This window comes from Bos grunniens, chromosome 27 (assembly GCF_055505025.1).
Source record: "Bos grunniens cultivar Pamir isolate PY7600 chromosome 27, Bosgru_T2T1.0, whole genome shotgun sequence".
NCBI lineage: Eukaryota > Metazoa > Chordata > Mammalia > Artiodactyla > Bovidae > Bos > Bos grunniens.
In genome coordinates this window covers 38799922-38816625 of record NC_141191.1, presented here as the reverse complement: position 1 = coordinate 38816625, position 16704 = coordinate 38799922, and the positions used below count along the sequence as shown (strand labels likewise).

The 16704-nt window shown below is 56.3% G+C and overlaps 1 protein-coding gene across 4 annotated transcripts in view; it reads right to left on the bottom strand.

The window, feature by feature from the left end:
• Positions 1–16704, bottom strand: part of IKBKB (inhibitor of nuclear factor kappa B kinase subunit beta) — a 52663-nt gene continuing 35959 nt past the window's right edge. The window contains exons 9-22 of one of the 4 annotated variants that reach the window (XR_015156240.1): positions 13360–13467; positions 12064–12193; positions 11637–11831; positions 10969–11083; positions 10243–10366; positions 9548–9699; positions 9322–9383; positions 8236–8430; positions 7157–7206; positions 6971–7070; positions 6651–6798; positions 4911–5038; positions 2558–2648; positions 1–1243 (exon numbers count right to left, since the gene is read on the bottom strand). Coding sequence is in view for 2 of the 4 variants with exons in the window: in XM_086380441.1 (XP_086236567.1) it covers positions 2189–2648; positions 4911–5038; positions 6651–6798; positions 6971–7070; positions 7157–7206; positions 8236–8345; positions 9322–9383; positions 9548–9699; positions 10243–10366; positions 10969–11083; positions 11637–11831; positions 12064–12193; positions 13360–13467 (1882 nt within the window). In the remaining 2 variants the exon portion in view is untranslated. Of the gene's footprint in view, positions 1244–2045; positions 2649–4910; positions 5039–6650; positions 6799–6970; positions 7071–7156; positions 7207–8235; positions 8431–9321; positions 9384–9547; positions 9700–10242; positions 10869–10968; positions 11084–11636; positions 11832–12063; positions 12194–13359; positions 13468–16704 lie in introns of those variants that run through there. The other 3 variants (XM_086380442.1, XR_015156241.1, XM_086380441.1) reach the window with 3 other exon arrangements.

The window sequence follows — 16704 nt, the reverse complement described above, 5'->3', positions numbered from 1 at the left end:
TTTAGGCGGAATTAACCCAGTTTATTATCAAGGGACTTTCCTTCCTTCAGTAAACCAGTGCATAATGTGAATTTCTAAGAGGCACTTAAAGCATGAACCATTGTTCCCCAAACTTCCTGTACATGGAACCCACGGTACTGCCTCCACGGAAGGCACTCTGTGAAACTTCTCGTCTGGCTTTCTTCTCCAACCAAACTTGCCTGCCTGGGATCATCCAAGCTCACCGTGCTGTCCTTCTGTTACACAGAGAAGCTTTTGTGAGACGGCAGAGAGGCAGCACGGGCTCTAGCACCGTTCGATTTCATCAAACGTTCCATTGCAGTTGGGTTTTTGAGTTTGTTAAGTCCTAACCAGAGGTATTATAAAAATAGACAGTGGGGTCTGAGTCATGTTGCAAAATAGAGAATCTGTTTTTTAAATACATTCACTAAATAATACCGTGAGAGGATACGAGGGGCAGGACCTCTCCCGTGCCCCCATGGCCGCACACGGGGCAGGGCTGTGGGCACAGGGGGTCAGCAGGCTCGTGGGTGACAGACACTCTTTCCGTCTTTCCTTCTTCTCCAAGGCAGCTCGCTCCCAGGACTCTTTGGGACCCAGAGGAAGGGAGATGCTGTTCCCTCCTGGCTCCAGACAGTCAGGCTGGATGGAAGGACCGCAGCCTGGCTGCAGGTTGCAGGTGGAAGGACGAATGTTAGCAGCAGTGAGATCAGAGGAGAAAGGAGGATGGGGCAGGGTGGGGTCCGGGGTTTCGAGGTCTGCTCAAGAGAAGCTGGATCCAGAAACTCGAGCTGCACAGACAGACCTCCTTTGGAGAGCAGGAGGGGTCAGGAGGAGACAGCTGGCACAGAGCGCCACTCAGACTGCGTCCTGGGAGCCAGTTGGGTGCAGCCACTGAGCCTGGAGCACTCCTTTCCCCTCACAGGGGCAGCGGTGGCCCTGGTGACATCTCCTACATGCCGCCCGCCCGCATCCACGTCCTCTGGGCCTCTGCAGCGGAGGAAATCCAGCAAGTGGACGAGCTGCTGGCTATGCCCATGGAGGGCCACGCCTTCCGTCCACGGTGACCGTAACGGCTGCTGGAGGAGCGCGATCCCTGTCTGGGTGCCGAGGATGCCGGCGCGATGATGCTGGGGCCTCGGGCCAGGCGGCCCATCAGGGCCAGGGCCGCCCACCGTCACGAGGCCCGCTCCAGGCTCTGCTGTTCCTCCTCCTCCGACTGCAACCAGCTCCAGTCTAGAGACTGAAAGTCAACGGGCTCATTAACAACCCCGTGGCCACCCAGGTACCTGGTTTTCTTCTTTGGGAGGCAACCAGCGCAATTTAGAAGGAAGGCTAGAGCCTTTCACTGACAGTCAAGTTTCTGCAAGGGACCCCAGAGCCGGAGCTACGTCTTCAAGATCGTGCAGGAGCTTATCTTCAGATGGGCGTGGAGCCCCTCAGACTCTGGCCAGGCGATTTAAGTGTTATTCCTGCAGCTCACAGCACTGACCTATGCTCACTGCATGCCCAGGTGCCCAGGGCTCGTCTCAGCTCTCCACCTCCAGGCTAACCAGGTGGAACCGCCTGGCCAGACTTCCTTTCCCTCTGGCAGAAGCAAATAGGCAGTGCAAGGATCAAATCATACAGGGCCCAGAGGAGGAAGAGCAGCAAGAAGGAGACACAGAAAGCCCCAAACCGGAGAAGGACACTTGAAGAAATAAGAGGTGATTACCATTGGCAGTGACCTCTCCGATCCTTCCCCAAACCGAGAAGTTCCGGAAACACTATCATGGGACTGTATTGGCAGGAAATGGCCATTAAAAGACCCAAGTGAACGAATAAGCATCGTCTCAGCAACCCACTCCAGTACTCTTGCCTGGAAAATCCCATGGACGGAGGAGCCTGTAGGCTGCAGTCCATGGGGTTGCTAAGAGTCAGACACGACTGAACGACTTCACTTTCACTTTTCACTTTCACGCACTGGAGAAGGAAATGGCAACCCACTCCAGTGTTCTTGCCTGGAGAATCCCAGGGATGGGGGAGCCTGGTGGGCCACAGTCTATGGGGTCGCACAGAGTCGGACACGACTGAATCGACGCAGCAGCAGCAGCAGCAGCAGCGGCAAGTTCAGCTTTGCCTCGATGTCTCTGCACCTGGACTCATTTTTCTTTAGATCAGCTTCCCTAGAGCTAGGCTTGCTGAGTCCCTAAGCTCTGAGTCCCTGAGAGAGGGGGTGGTGACGGCTTTGTCCCTGGAGCCCAGCACCGCACCTCTGACGTGCATGCCCAGCAACTGCACAGAAGGGAAGAGCGGGAGAGAAGCCTTCCCACAGGGATGCTACCGGCTTCATAAGGACCATGTGCAGTGCGGATGAGAGGAGATAGAGCACGTAAGGTACCTGTGCTCGTTCAACAGTCGTCAGCCCTGTCATCATGATGAATAAGAAGGTTGTACCAGAAAATCGCAAGTGTACACTGAGATCAAGGCGGCAGGGCGTCACCTCTCTCTCAGCTTCTCCTCGTTTGCTGCAGAAAAGAAAAGGTGTGGAGCAGCGGGGGTCCCTGTGGGCCATTACCCTCAAACTCTGGTCCTGCTCCTTCATGGTGTCCTGCAGGGCGTTCTCCAGCTGGGTGCACAGGGTGTGAGCTTCAGCCACCAGGTCCTCACTGAAGAAAACAACTGGACTATTAGAATGCGGTCAGTGTGAACTTTTCAAAAGTAATATATTACTGTGTACAAATATGCTAAAGGGCTTCTGGAAAGACTTTAAAAATTGAACGAATATTCTGAGTGTCTTAAAATACACGACACTGCCTCGCGATTTCATCTGTTCTTCTTGAGTGCTGTTACGGAAGCTCGAACCCAGCCGTGAGCATCGCCATTCACAACATGAGAAAGCAGAGGTCTGGCCTAATAAGAAAGCTCAGAGCCGAAGAGATTTCTTAGGCTCTCTCTAAACTGCCACCATCTGAAAATCTCTCCCAGATCACCCGTTTCACAGTTTTTGAAATTGACAAAGGCGTACAGACCACGAGACTTCCCCAGGCGTCCTCAGCTCTCTGAGACTGGGAGCGGCGTGTTCTAGGAACTGATTCATCTGCTGCGCTCTTGCCTTTCCTATGATGAGAAATGCACACGTCCCACCTTCTCTACAATAAGAAATGCACACGTCCCGAGAACAGGCCATGGCTGAGAAAGGCGAGACCAAAGCAAGCCATCTGTCCTGTTCTAACCTCGGCTCCAGGTGGGCAGACAGACGGCAGCCTGAGCCCCCAGGACACCTTTCCTAGAGCTTTGAGGATCTCGTGGAGGAACGGACAAACCCAACAGAAAGGGCCTGCAGTTCCTCCTCTCACCGCAAAGGGGGCGCTGGTGAGAGGAGCAGAGCCCAGACTCATCCGCCGGCGGCCACTGCCCAGGCCCCAGAGGCCCCGGACCTGGTTACCACCCTCAAGGAGCTAACTGGAAGTTGGGGAGAGAATTAAGAATCCGACACGGGGAATTCTCTGGTGGTCCAGTGGTTAGGACTCTGCACTTTCACTGCCGAGGGCCCAGGTTCAGTATCTGCTCAGGGAAATACATTCTGCAAGCCAAAAGGCCAAAAAGAGAAATAGAAAAAAAAAAAAAAAAACACCCCAAACAGTACAGGTTACAAACTCCCTAAGTACAGGAACAGGACTTCTTGAAAACAGCTTTACTGAGATATATTCACAAACCATAAAATTCACCTGTTTAAGGTGCACGACTACACCCTTCTGGTGCACTTACGGTGCTGTGCAACCACCGCAGAGGTCTAGTCCTTGACCGTTTTCATCACCCAAGGGGAAACCCTGTACCCGGTGTCAGTCATTCCTCTCCCTCAGCAATCAAGTCTCCTCTCTAGTCTGTAGATCTGCCCTTAGGAATCAATTTTCACTATCTCCAGTGCCTGGGGCCCAGCAAGGGAAGGCTCTGAAGAAATGGGTGTGAGGCTGAACCAGAAACAAAAAAACCGCACAGGTGTCTCAGGAGACGGCGATCTGTGCGTATGTGTCCGGGCCGCAGAGAGGGTGGGAGGCAGGGCCGGGGTGGAAGGAAGACACTCCGGGGAGGGCTTCAGCAGAGCCGAGGACCCGGGGCTCCAGGATGCAGGTGGGTCGGCCCGGCCTGGTTACCCAGGGCTGCCGATCCCGAACCGCATGTCCAGTGACAGCCCAGAACCCACTGATGCTGCTGGTCTGGACCAGGCTCCAAGACCCCCAGGCAGAGCCAGGAGCTTCCTGGGAGCAGGGGTGAGCCTGGAGAGAACGCTTGGAGGCTGGAAAAGGCTCAGCCTTGGCCCTGAGGCAGCTGGCCGCCATGGCTGGTCCCTGAATATCCGGACGAATAACTCAATCAAAACGGTCTCCCATGAAGACGGATTTGACCAGAGAGGGCCTGGGGGCAGCACTGGGCTGGAAGCAGAGAGGGAAAGCCTCACGGGAAGGGCTCTGAGGCTGCACTCCCAGCTCTGCAGCAGGGGAGTACGCAGCAGGCAGGGAGGGGTGAACGGGGGGAGGGGGGAGGAGGGGCCACAGGAGGGACCAGCAGTGCGTGGCTGGGGCGCGGTGACCAGCAAACACCCTCGGGGACCTGCTTCTGTGAGCAAATATCGAGGGACGGATGAGGGGACGGCACAGGACTGGCCAGCACTGGACGGAAGGTTCCCATCCAGTGAGAGCAACTCGGCCTCAGGTAAGGACGCCTGGCTGGGCAGGTCACAAGCAGCACTGTGAGCAACACACCACATCCACGCCCACAGCGCCCGGCACGGGGGATAGACACCAAGGGGCGCGCACAGCGCCACTGATGGGAGACGCTGGCCGCCACCAAGAGACCCACGCTTCTGTGCCCACAACCTCCTGATGCGCCCCGGACTTCGGTACTGGGCGCCGTGGATGAGGACTGACCTCTTCTCGGCGGCCTCGGGCAAGCTGTCGGGAGCCGTGCAGGGCTGTGACATCAGCTGGCAGGGGTGACTCAGGCGGGAGGCGTTCATACTGTCCGGGCTTCCGCTGACGGGACCCCGGACCTTGCTCTAGAGGGCAAAACCGGAAAGAGAATCAGTGGTCTGGGGGCAGAGGGATGACTGAAATTCTGCTTTCACGGCAGGGTGTTTTCTCGTGAAGACACCTGGCCACGAGACACATGCTCTTCCTGCAGAAATCAGGCAACACTGCCGTCTCATGGTTTGCATTTCGGCTTAGAAACTGCTTCTGCATCTGCAGGTGTAACTTTTTGATTGAGGGTTCTAAATACAGAGAGATCTGAGGGTTCTATTTCTTTTTTTTTTTTTTAATCAACCATTGGCCATTTAATTTTAAATTTTGGGGGTTCTAAATACAGAAAGATTTGAGAGTTCTATTTCTTTTTTTTTAAATCAACCATTGGCCATTTAATTCTGTGTTTTTTTGGCTCTGCAGGCTCTTGATTGCAGTCATAGGCTTCTCTAGTTGTGGCCTGAGGGCTGAGTTGCCCCGTGTCACGTGGGATCTTAAGTTTCCTGACCAGTGAACAAACCCTCGTCCCGTGTTGGAAGGTGGATTCTCTACCACTGGACCACCAGGGAAGGCCCTGAGGCTTCTCTTTCATTAGCTGGATTGCTTAACAAACCCTTACAAGGAAATGAGAAGGAAGGCGCATTTACTCTTCCCAAGGAGAAGAGAAACACACGGAGGTCCTAGGTGACTTCCCGTGACTTGCGCCACATGGGGAGCAAGAGGCCGAGGTGTTTCCTGGGCTGCGGCAGCCGGCGCACCTGGAGCAGCGGGCCTCCCCGGCCCGTGGCCGAGTGGCTCTGCCATCAACCTCCTCAGCCTTCCCGCCGCCTGCCAGCTCGATTCCAAGCTTTTCTCGGCTCTTCTCCAGTTTCTGTCCTGGGCTCTCTTCTGTGCTGCGGTTTCTCTCTGAGCAGCACTCAGTGGGATCACAGCTACACTGGGATGGTGGGCACACGCAGAGCGGGCCGAGCGCTGCACTGCACAGGCCTGGCTCAGGGCCCAGCAGGCACGCCCCTCGGGGGCTGCACGCAGGTCTCCAGGAACCCGGGGTGTGACCTCATTTGGAGAAAGCATCTTTGCAGATGTAGCTAAAGATCCTGTGATGAGAACACTCTGGATTATCTGGGTGGGACCTAAACCCAGGGACAAGTGTTTTTACACACTCGACACAGAAAAGGACTTCTTTGGTGGTACAGCGGATGATAGTCCACCTCCCTACGCAAGGGACACGGGTTCGATCCCTGGTCCAGGAAGATTCTACGTGTGGCAGAGTGGCTAAGCCCAAGCACCCTGGAGCCTGTGCTCTACAACCAGAGAAGCCGTCTCAGTGAGAAGCCTGCACATCGCCAACTCGAGAGCATCCCCCACTCACGGCAACTAGAGAAAGCTTGACTGCAGCAACAGAGACCCAGTGCCGCCAACAAGAAACCAATTTTAAAAAGAGAGAGAGACGTAGAGAAGAGGGCCACACTGAGTCAGAGGCAGAGACTGAAGTGATGCTGCCTCAAGCCAAGGAGTGCTGGAGCCAGTGGCGTCTGAGAAGCGGCGAGGAGGGATTCTCCCCTTGAGCCTCCCGAGGGGGCCCGGCCCAGCTGATGCGTGGACACCGACCCTGCCGTCTCCAGGACGGGCCTGCCCGGGCTCACTCACACACGCAATCTTCAGGAGGTTCCAGAGCTCCTTCTGCCGCTTCTCCTGCAGCCGCACCACCATCTTCTCGTCCTCGCTCATCAGGCTGACCACCTCCTCCACCTTGGGCAGCAGCTCCAGGGCCTTCTGCTTGCAGACCACGGTCTTACTGTGAAGACCAAGTGCGATGAGCTCCAGCGCGCCCGGTTTGGGGGGAGCAGGACGAGGCCCCGGCGGGGATGACTCCGCTCGGCCACTGCGGGTGGGAGCTCCTCTGGGGCCCAGGGAAGGGGACGGGGCCTTGCCTCGCTCCACCCTCTGAGGGGACAGCGGCCTGATACCTGAGCTGCGTATAAATCACTCGCACTTTCTTCTCAAAGCCTTGGATTGCCTGGAGGAGCAGCCGCACCATTTCCTGACTGTCACCATCAGTCCGCTGGTCTGCAAAGCGGGACGGAGACGCATGGTCTGTGGGGGGACCAGCCTGGTACCCGGGCAGCGGGGGACCCGGGCGGGGGCCCACTCACCTCTGGGCTTCTCCCTCAGCCTGCGGTAAAGCTCCCGCGCCTGCTCTTCCCTGAAACACACAAGGCAGAGGCTCCGTCAGCGCCCGAGCCCTGCCAGCAGCAGCACCGCCTTCTGGACGCTGGGCGGGCAGTGCCCGAGCCCTGCCAGCAGCATCACCGCCTTCTGGAAGCTGGGCGGGCAGTATGTCCCGGCCGGAGGCAAGCACGCTCCCTGGGGATGTCACTGGCAAAACCCATGACAGAGGAAGACCCGGCTCACTGTCGAAATGCCAACTCAAAGCTCACAGTCAAGACTTCCTGAGAGTCCTCAGGACAGAAGCCTCCTCTGTCCCTCAGCGTTCCCCACCAACCTGGCCCCTGCAATTCAGAGGTGCGGGTCCTGAGTTCAGAGAACATGGCCTCTGAAACTCAAGCCAGGAGCAGACATGCCCTCCCCAGGGCCCGAACACAGTGAGACAGGCTGACGTTTCCAGGGGTTGACTTTTGTTTGAAAACCAGAGTAAAATAAAACACTGAATAACTTGACAAAATATAGGCTACAGATAATCACATTTCAAAGACTGGAGCCTCCGGTCCCTAAGAGTCCTGGCAGAAGCATCAGAGGCCTGGCTGAGCCCCAGGGAGGCTCTCCTGGCGCCCCTGTCTGCTCCCGGAATGCAGGAGGGGCTGCTCTGCCCAGGGAGGGTCCCTGTAGCCGAGGCCAAGTCCTGATCATGACTCAAATGAAGAGTCAAGGTCCCACCTTCTAAGACTTACCCGACTCCTTCCCTTCCTACTTCCTGCTTCTCAGGCCACACCCAGGTTGGGATATGCTGGGCAGCCAGGCATCTAACCTGATGCTTTGGAGTTCACGAACCATGGCTCGGGGCGTTATCTGAACTGGTCCCCACAACTGTGAGGTCAGACAGCTCTTCTGTATCAGATGAGGCTCAGAGGGACGGAGGTTTGCCCGGGCCCAGCTTCTAGACGTGCCGAGAGGCCCTCCCCAGGACCGGGCTGCACGGGAGGGCGTGCTCCAGGGGAACTGCGCTTGAACAGCCCACCCGCCCGCCCGCGCATAGACACACACACACACTCACAGATCATCCAGCGTCCCGCCCTGCTTCCGGCCCATGGGGCTGCGCTGCAGGTCCACGATGTCCGTCTGCAGGGCCATCATCCGCTCCACCAAGTGCTTCACCTCGTTCTCCTGGAGACAGTGCTGCGCTGAGACTGAGCCCCGACGGACTCGGCCAGGGACACCCGAGCCTCACCACGGACCTTCAGCTGCCCGGCTAGAAGGGACACGGCCTTGGGAGTCTGCGGCTGGGATCTGGGCCTGCCACCCGCCAGCTCTGTGGCCCTGGGGCAGGTCACCCTGGCCCCAAGCTGCAGTCTCCCCCACCGGAAACTGGGGTGAGATGCGACAGGGCCCAAGAGGACCCGGCCTGGCCCCGGTGTGGAGACGAGCTGGGGCACACTCCCCTCTCCTAATTCGTCCTTGATCTCAAGGGTTACGCCCACGAGGACAGAGATCGGGGGGAGCGGTGGGGTGGCGTGGTGGCTCACGTCCCTGCACCCGAACAAGGGGTCACCCACCTCGAACGAGGGGCATCGGCACCGATTTATAGAAACAGACACTTCGACACGGAGGGGAGGCTCCCTGCCCGAGTTCACTGGGCAGATAGATGGTGGAAAAGTCCAGGAAAAGGCGTTGGGGCCCAGGCTTCCCCCTGAGCAAGGTCCACCGGGGCACCCCGCCTCCCTGCCTGGCCTCACGATCAACACTTCAGCGGCATCTGATTCACAGCCCTCAGACTTGCCCCTTCAGACCCGTTCCTTCCTACAGGCTCAGCGTCCCGAGGAGGAAGTCAGGGCAACTTCTGACATGGTGGAGTGCTGCTCCTTTATGCAAAGGCCCTTCTCGCGGGAAGAGGTCTGCACTCCCCGGGACGTGTCACGTCGTAAGCCTGACTCAGATCTGTGTGGCTCCTGGACCAGACACACTGGGGACCTCTGCCTGGCACCCCCTACCTTCCAGCAAGTGCTAGCTGAGGGCAGAGAGTCTGGAGAGGAAAATGTGATTTTTGACACAGAAGCTGGACCGAGCACTCAGTGAGAAAGGGGAAAGATGGCAGGGAAGAGGGTGCCCTTGGCCAGGCTGGGGACCCCAGGGAGCCTCCTACCCGTCCGCAGAGCTCCACGGCCTGCTCCATCTCCCTCCAGGCTAGCAGCAGCTTGTCTGACGCTGGAGGAAAAACACGGAGGTGAAAACAAAAGTTAAAAATAAAATGAAAACACCCCAAAACCAAGAAAGTAAAAAGGAACTCCGTTATAAGAGGACCAAAAAAAAATACTTGAGAAAGAAGAGTTTAATGGTCTCTCCAGACTGATTGCTAAGGACACACTCACTGATCCCAAACTCCGTCTGCTCCCTGTACTTCTCCAGGTCAATCTGGATACTGGTCTTAAAGAAGTCCAGCTTGGCCTTGAGCTGCTGAGACATGGAGGCCATGGAGTTCTTCATCTTGGACAGACAGCTGTTGTTCCGCAGCAGATTCATCCTGCAGGGGCCCCCGAGAGACACACCGCGGGCATGTTTGGGATCCAGGTACCACTTCCTGGACAATAATAAAAGTGGCCTCCAACACCTTGGCAGGCCCCTGCTGTAATTAGTATAATCATAACAAGAGCAGCCACTTATATCCATCACGACAATTTCCTGGCCCGTGGCGATGGGTGAGGCTCTGCTTCGAAACTAGAATTAGGTGAAGTGCCACGCAAAGGAACCCAGAGCAGCCACAACCTGGGGAAGGAGTCAGCCTGGCCCGGCAGGGTGGCCTACCCGCAATGGAGCCAGGCCAGCCCTCCAGCCGGCTGCCCCCCGCCCTGTCCACACCCCTGGCCCGTGCACTGACCACATGTGCCTGTTGGGTATAACAGGCCCTCCTTCCGTCCCGCCCACCGACGGCTTCCCGCCCTTCCAGAGCAGCGTCTTCCCTCCTGCCCCTCCCGACGGTGGCTGACCCTGGGCCCCCGCCTCGGCCCCCGCCCCACGGCCAGGCACTGGGCACTCGGTACGCGGTGTCCTGCAGCTGGGCACCTACATGGCCGCGCGCTGGCCCTGCTGTAGGCGGCTGCAGTCTTCCTTCAGGGCCTGGATGCTGTGCCAGACTTGGCCCCACACCTTCCGCAGCTGGAAGAACGGGAGGTTCCTCTTGGGCTCTTGCACTGAACGGAAACACAGGCGACCGTCAGGGCGCAGTGCCTGCGGTGGACGACAGCATCCCACCCCTGGAGCCCGCTGGCTCTGTAACGGCTCGGCTATTACACAACCGCCTTGGGTGTTGAGCCTGCTTCCTGTTGCTCACATTTGCGCCCCGGGGTACACACACGTCCAAATTTACAGATACACAGGACACGTTGGAAGGAAGACTCAGAGGTCTGGTGGCAGTTTTCCCTGGGAAACTGGGGACATGGAGGGGCTTACTCTTCACCGTGTTATTCCATTGTACCTTTTGCTATCTTGTGCATATATCAATTACTAACGTACAAAGACAACTTCACAAATAAGATGGTTTTGCGATTCAAGGTCAACAGCCTGTGGGCCATCTTCTCTGTCCTTTGTTTAGATGAGGTTGAAATTAACTGAAGATGTCCTGTCCTGCCTCCGGCGGGGCTGCTCCTCACACGTGCGACTGAAGACAGCTGTCTGAGGACCGGGTGGACTCGCCTGCTTGGTGGGGACCCCTCGCTTGAGCCAGGGCTCTCCCCCTAGCTTTGACCCAAGAGCTATAAGTGATCATCTTTTTAAAAGAATAGGCCGTGCTTACAGATGCAGCTGACGCTTTCAGGCTGGGGCTGTGGGGAGACCTGGCTTTCATAGGTGACCCTGCTGTTGTCAAAGAGGAAAACGAGGTCCATGTCCAGCGTGCGGCCCTCGTTCAGCTGCAAAGGGACCAGAGGCAAAATAAGGTCTCGCGCCCCCCACCACACCGTCCCCCAAGAAACGGGAGACTACAGAGCATGCTCGGCCAGGACGCGCCAGGAGCCCACCAGGCCTCTCCCAGCGCCTCTGGCCTCTACTGCCCTTGGCTGCTCCCTTTACGCTTATTACCTGATGCACACCTCATCTACCGCAGTACCTCCTGCTCTATCCTCTGTCTTTACCGCATAACTCAGATGCCTGCCATCTCCTTTACTGTCCAGTGCCTCTTCCCCTGTGTTAAATCTGCAGCTCATTTTGTGCGGTGGTCAGCACGGCACCGCACATGACAGGGGAGTCAAAAACAGTTTCGGCTGACGTGGAAGAATGAAGCGTCGCTTTGGCAGTAAGGGCAAAAGGCACTCCCAGTGGTCTGGAAGGTACAGCTAAAGCGTGGGGCGATCCGTGTCTCCTACCAAGCCCGCGGGATCTCGAGTTCCCACCTCGGAACGGGCAGGCGCCTGCCCAGTGGTGTGGCAGACGGGCCACCTGCCACCTGCAGGAGGCCGGGCTCACCTTGCCGTCCGAGAGGCACTGGGCGGCAGGCTTGTCGGGGATCAGGGCCAGCCCTGCCTCCTGCAGCAGCTCCTGGTCCTCCTCGAGGATGCCTGTGTCCTGGCGGATGCGGGCCTTCAGGCTCTGCAGGCTCTCGTCCTCGGTCACGGGGTAGGTGTGCAGGGTGCCCGTGACCATGTTCAGGACATGAAGCAGCTGCAAAAACCCGGGGGGTCACGGGAGGGTCACAGGAGACACGGCTCAACGGGGACGCCTTCCTGCTGGCCCGGCTTCTCAGAGGCCCCGCTTGGGGTCCGCACGCCAGAATCTTTCCCTTCCTGTGGGTCCCCGGCGACGGCCTCACGACCCATCAGTCAGCAAGGGTCCCATCACACCCTCACAGGGGTCAGGGGGCCCATGGCCTGGGGCAGACTGGGCGCAGGCTCACCTTCAAGTTCAAGATGTCGTCCAGGGCCTTGAAGCAGCCGTTGGGCCCGTAGACAGGGTCGGTGCCCCTCTGGCGCGGGTGCCACATCAGCATCAGCTGCAGCCACTTCTCCAGCCGCTGGGCCAGGACGCTGAGGGGGCGGGGGTGTGTGTGTGCACCTGCGCACGTGTGCGAGGCCCAGCACCAGCTTCCCATCCCACGTGTGTGCGTGCACGTGCATGAGGCCCAGCACCAGCTTACCAGCGCACATGGGGACCGAAAAGCACACACGCTTCTCACGCCCCATGTGACCATCGCGAGACGGGGCCAAAGTGGTCCCTGAGGCTGAACCACCCTGAGGAAGGGTGAGCCTTCCCTTAACAAAATGAATCGCTCGGGGGCTCGACCTCTCCCCCCCACCCCCGCCATCGGATCTGCACAAACACCCTCCCGTCGGGGGCCTCTGGGCAGAGGGCCATGCGAGACCCTCCAGGCAGCTTTCCAGGTGCTGAGCAGCCCCCTCCCCCATCAGGAGCACTGCCCAACGATCTGGCCCCACACCGCCGGTTCGATCCACGTTGTCAGTCGCTCCCTGGAAAGCGTCTGAGGAGTTCACGCTGCACTGCTGGGCACCCCCAGCACCCCTCCCTGCCCCCCAACAGAAGCCCTCCAGAGGCCAACATCACTACCCGCTGCCTCTCCCTGGCCGCCCCCAAGTCTTTTCCCCTTGAAGAGCCTTCCTCTTCATCAACCTGCCCTGCCTATTGGTCCAGATCCTTCCAGGAAGTTCCAGCTCAGCTCCTCCACAGGGGACCCCCCTCCCCATCCTCCTCAGACTCATGGAAACTGAGCCGCGTGCCTCGACATGGGGCTGCTGGCTGCTGTCTCCTGAACCATCTCCCGTTTCTGGTAAGATGACCTGACGGCTCATATTCTGGTTCTGAGACCAGACTGCTATGCTGTTCAAATGCAAAGGTTTATTTATTGGCAGTAACACAGTGCCAGGCTGCAAAAGGACGGGCAAAGAGCATAAGGGGCAATTCCCTACCCTTCAGAGGCTTACAGCTGACCAGGAGGTAAGCCCTCTGCCAGACCAAACGCCTGCAAGGCAGAGCCACCACGGCTGAGGAGGGCGACAAGCGGTGCTGGGAACCCAGGAGGTGACTCCAGACGGGTGGGGTGGGGACGGCGTGCTAAGACCGAAATGGACGATGGCAGGACCTGGGGTCAGAGCTGCCGGGGACGTCGGCCCCAACCCCTGTCTTTAGAAAGAAAGGACAGGCCGCAGAGGAGGAGGAAGAGAGGCCGGGGGCGTACCTGTTGAGGTTGTTGGGGTGCGGCAGCGAGCTGGAGAACTTCACGGCCCCGTTCAGGTCCTCGCTCACCACGATGTCCATCTCGCTCTTCTGCCGGACTTTGGAGTGCCTGTGGACGTGGGGGGACTGTCACGCTGCGTGTAGCCTTCACGCTGCGTGTACTGTCACGCTGCGTGCAGTGACCCTGATGTAAGCGGGTGCCCAACAGCCCCTTATATGGGTGACCTTCCATTTGACAACCAGAGAGGATCCCCCTGGGGGGCTATTGAACCACTTGTGAGGCCCAGCAACCCGCTGGGATGCTTCTTTGGGAGGTTAAGGGCATCGGTACTGCCCGGTGAGAGTCAGGAACCTGCGGGCTTGTACCGCTGTCTCCTGACCGCACCCCGGCCCATCTGGCTTGTTCTTTTACTTTCCATCTAACACAGAGAATGAAGACAGGACATCTGCACCACGGTTCCTTCACGTGCCATCTGCACACACCACGCACTTCCCTCTAAATGCAATGGCTATGTCTGACTTCTAAAGGCAAGTGAAGCACTAACGTTTTCCAACTAGGAGACCCTTTAGATGTATCTCAAGTAGTGTTTAAGAAAAAAGATTTTAAACTGGCTTCACAAGTTCTCTGAGACGCTTCACAGAGAATCAAGAGCTGACAGTGAATGCAGCCTTCTCCACCCGAGACCTCTGTGGGGTAGGCAGTTTTCAGTCCCCCACCCCCAACCCTCACCAGGTCAGGAAACGACCTGCCCAAGGTCACACACTAGAGAAAGACAGAACCAGGGACTTGGAGCCAAGGACAGGTGCTCCTCCTACTCCGTCTGAATGTCCGCGTCCTTCCTTTCCAGAAAGACACGGAAGATTCAGTTGGAAAATGCTTTAGCCTGAAGTCTCATTGGCAGGGGGGGTAAACTGAGCCACGTGGAGAACACGGAGCCTGGAAGAGCCAGGGTGTGGCTTGAACCTGCCTGCTGGAATCAGGCTGTCATGACACACGGTGGGATGGTGTTCTGATAGAAACTCAAGTCTGTCCACGGGAAATCACACAGATAAATGAAAGGACGCCGAGTGAAACGCTCACTGCTTAGGCTGGTCCTAAAATGTATTTTCAAGACTGGTCCTTCAAAGCAGCTTTATGATAGAATAATAAAGCTCAAATTGCATTTGTTCTGAAATTACTATCTACCTGCCGTTTGAGATGAGACTGAAATTGTTAAAGTTGCCTAAGGCATTACAGGCAGACCAGACAGGCACATCTCACAAACTCGGGTTTCAGAGATGCGTGCTTGGAAGTGGTCACCTGGCCTCCCAGCAACGTGAGGGAGGCTGGCTCTGCAGACAGCCGGGCCATCAGGGATGGTTTCAAATGGCATTTCCTCTAGTTCTGATGGCTTCTGATTCACCTTGCTATAAATAATGGAAACGCTCAACATTTGAACAGAACTGCAGTCGTCCCTTGGTGAGTTAAAAACACAATGCATGTATAGACAGTTTAAAGTGACTGTCATGACGGTCGCATGATGCGGTGTGACTGTTAACGCAAGGAGCTAAGTCAGTGCCACGGAGCCCAGCTCAGGGCGCTGCTTGTGCTAACGTCAGTCCCCACGGGAGGGCGCCCTCCGCCACGTCAGCAGGCCCCTCGGGCATGGAGACCAAGCCTGGGTCATCCTTTCCTGTGTTTGGTGTGTAAACGGTGACGGAACTGGACTGCGTCACAGAAAGCTACTCTTCTTGAACCGATTTCAAAGGCTACGTCTTGGTCCTGCAAATAAACATTCTCATGATGTAAGTACCTGTGTCCTTTGAGAAAGTCTGTGTTTTTGGTACTCCCAGGAAGATACTGAGAAACGTGACATCAGCCAGTGCTGCCCCACAAAGGGGGCAGGGGGAGAGGACCTTTGCGTGTTCCTGGTGGAAATGTTATTTATACAAACTTTCTGTGGAGCACGTTGTTAGTACAAACCAAAAACCTTGAACACGTGCACAATCTGGTATGTTGATCCCATTTCTAGGAACTTAACCCAGGGAAATACCTGTGGATAGACCAGGATTTCCTTGAGCTATTTGAGTTAAGTGTGAAAGGCAGGTTCTGTGAGAGCACGTATGGTAACCTACTTTGTTTTTTGAACAAACACAGGCACACAGGAGAAGAGTCTGGAGACGGAGGAATGTTAGTGGCGGCGGGAGGAAATTCTCAGTGTAAAAACCCTGGACAAGTACTCACAGGGCAGCGTGCCTGCGGTGTCATCAAGAGGCGAGAAGGGGTGAAACCCACAAATGAGCCAGCGGGCAGATACATGCCGCTCACTTGTGGATGTACAAAACAGCCCTGAGGTGGGCCCAAAGCCGACAGTGCCAGGCGTGCGTGGGGGGGCGGGGGGCGGGTGGGGGGGGCGGATACCAAGCAGGTGGCGTGGGATGACTTTTCCCTCTTCTGCTTTCTGAAGGATGAACCCCGAGAACTTAGCACTGCTCCAAACACTAAAACTGGAGATAAAAAATTCTGGCCAATGGTCCTATCGTTTCAGTGTGTGGTCCCTCGAGGAATCACTGTGAATGAACCCTAATGGGTTCAAGGGAACATGAACTTTTAAATGATGCATTTCAGTAATGATTAACTTTTATGTATATAATGAACCACATATTAGTATTACAATTAGAAGAAAAGTTTAAAAATACAGAGTAGTTTTTAAAACCTTGATCATATTCCTTATTAGAAAATATCTTTTCCGCAGTGTACCAGGTCCACTGTCTGATGCTTTTAAATCCAAATTTCATAGTTTCTGGTCTTTCGTTTAGATCTTTAATCCACTTTATTTTTGTGTACAGTGTTAGAAAGTGTTCTAGTTTCATTCTTTTACCAATACAGTATATTAATGCATATATATGGAATTTACGATGGTAACAATGATTCTATATGCAAAGCACCAAAAGAAACACAGATGTGAAGAACAGACCATTGGACTACGTGGGAGAAGGCAAGGGTGGGATGATATGAGAGAACAGCCCCGAAACGTGTATACTGCCGTATGTAAAAAGAAAATTTGTACTGAGGTGCAGTAATATTTGTGCACAATAAACTTTCATGTACATACGTCCCATTATTTGTCCTGTGAACGTGCCCTTTGCTTGTTTACCACCACACACACACACACACACACTCTGTAAACACACTGGCTTCCTGCCCTGCACAGAGCAGTCATTTACAGGATGGGATCTGGGCTGTCAAGGTTCAGAATCCAGGGCTCTTGGAGCTCAGGCTGTACTCACGCCGGGTCCCAACAGGACTTCCTTGGGGTCACAGGTCACAGGGGTCTCAGGCCCAGCCTGGGGCGCCCCACGAGAC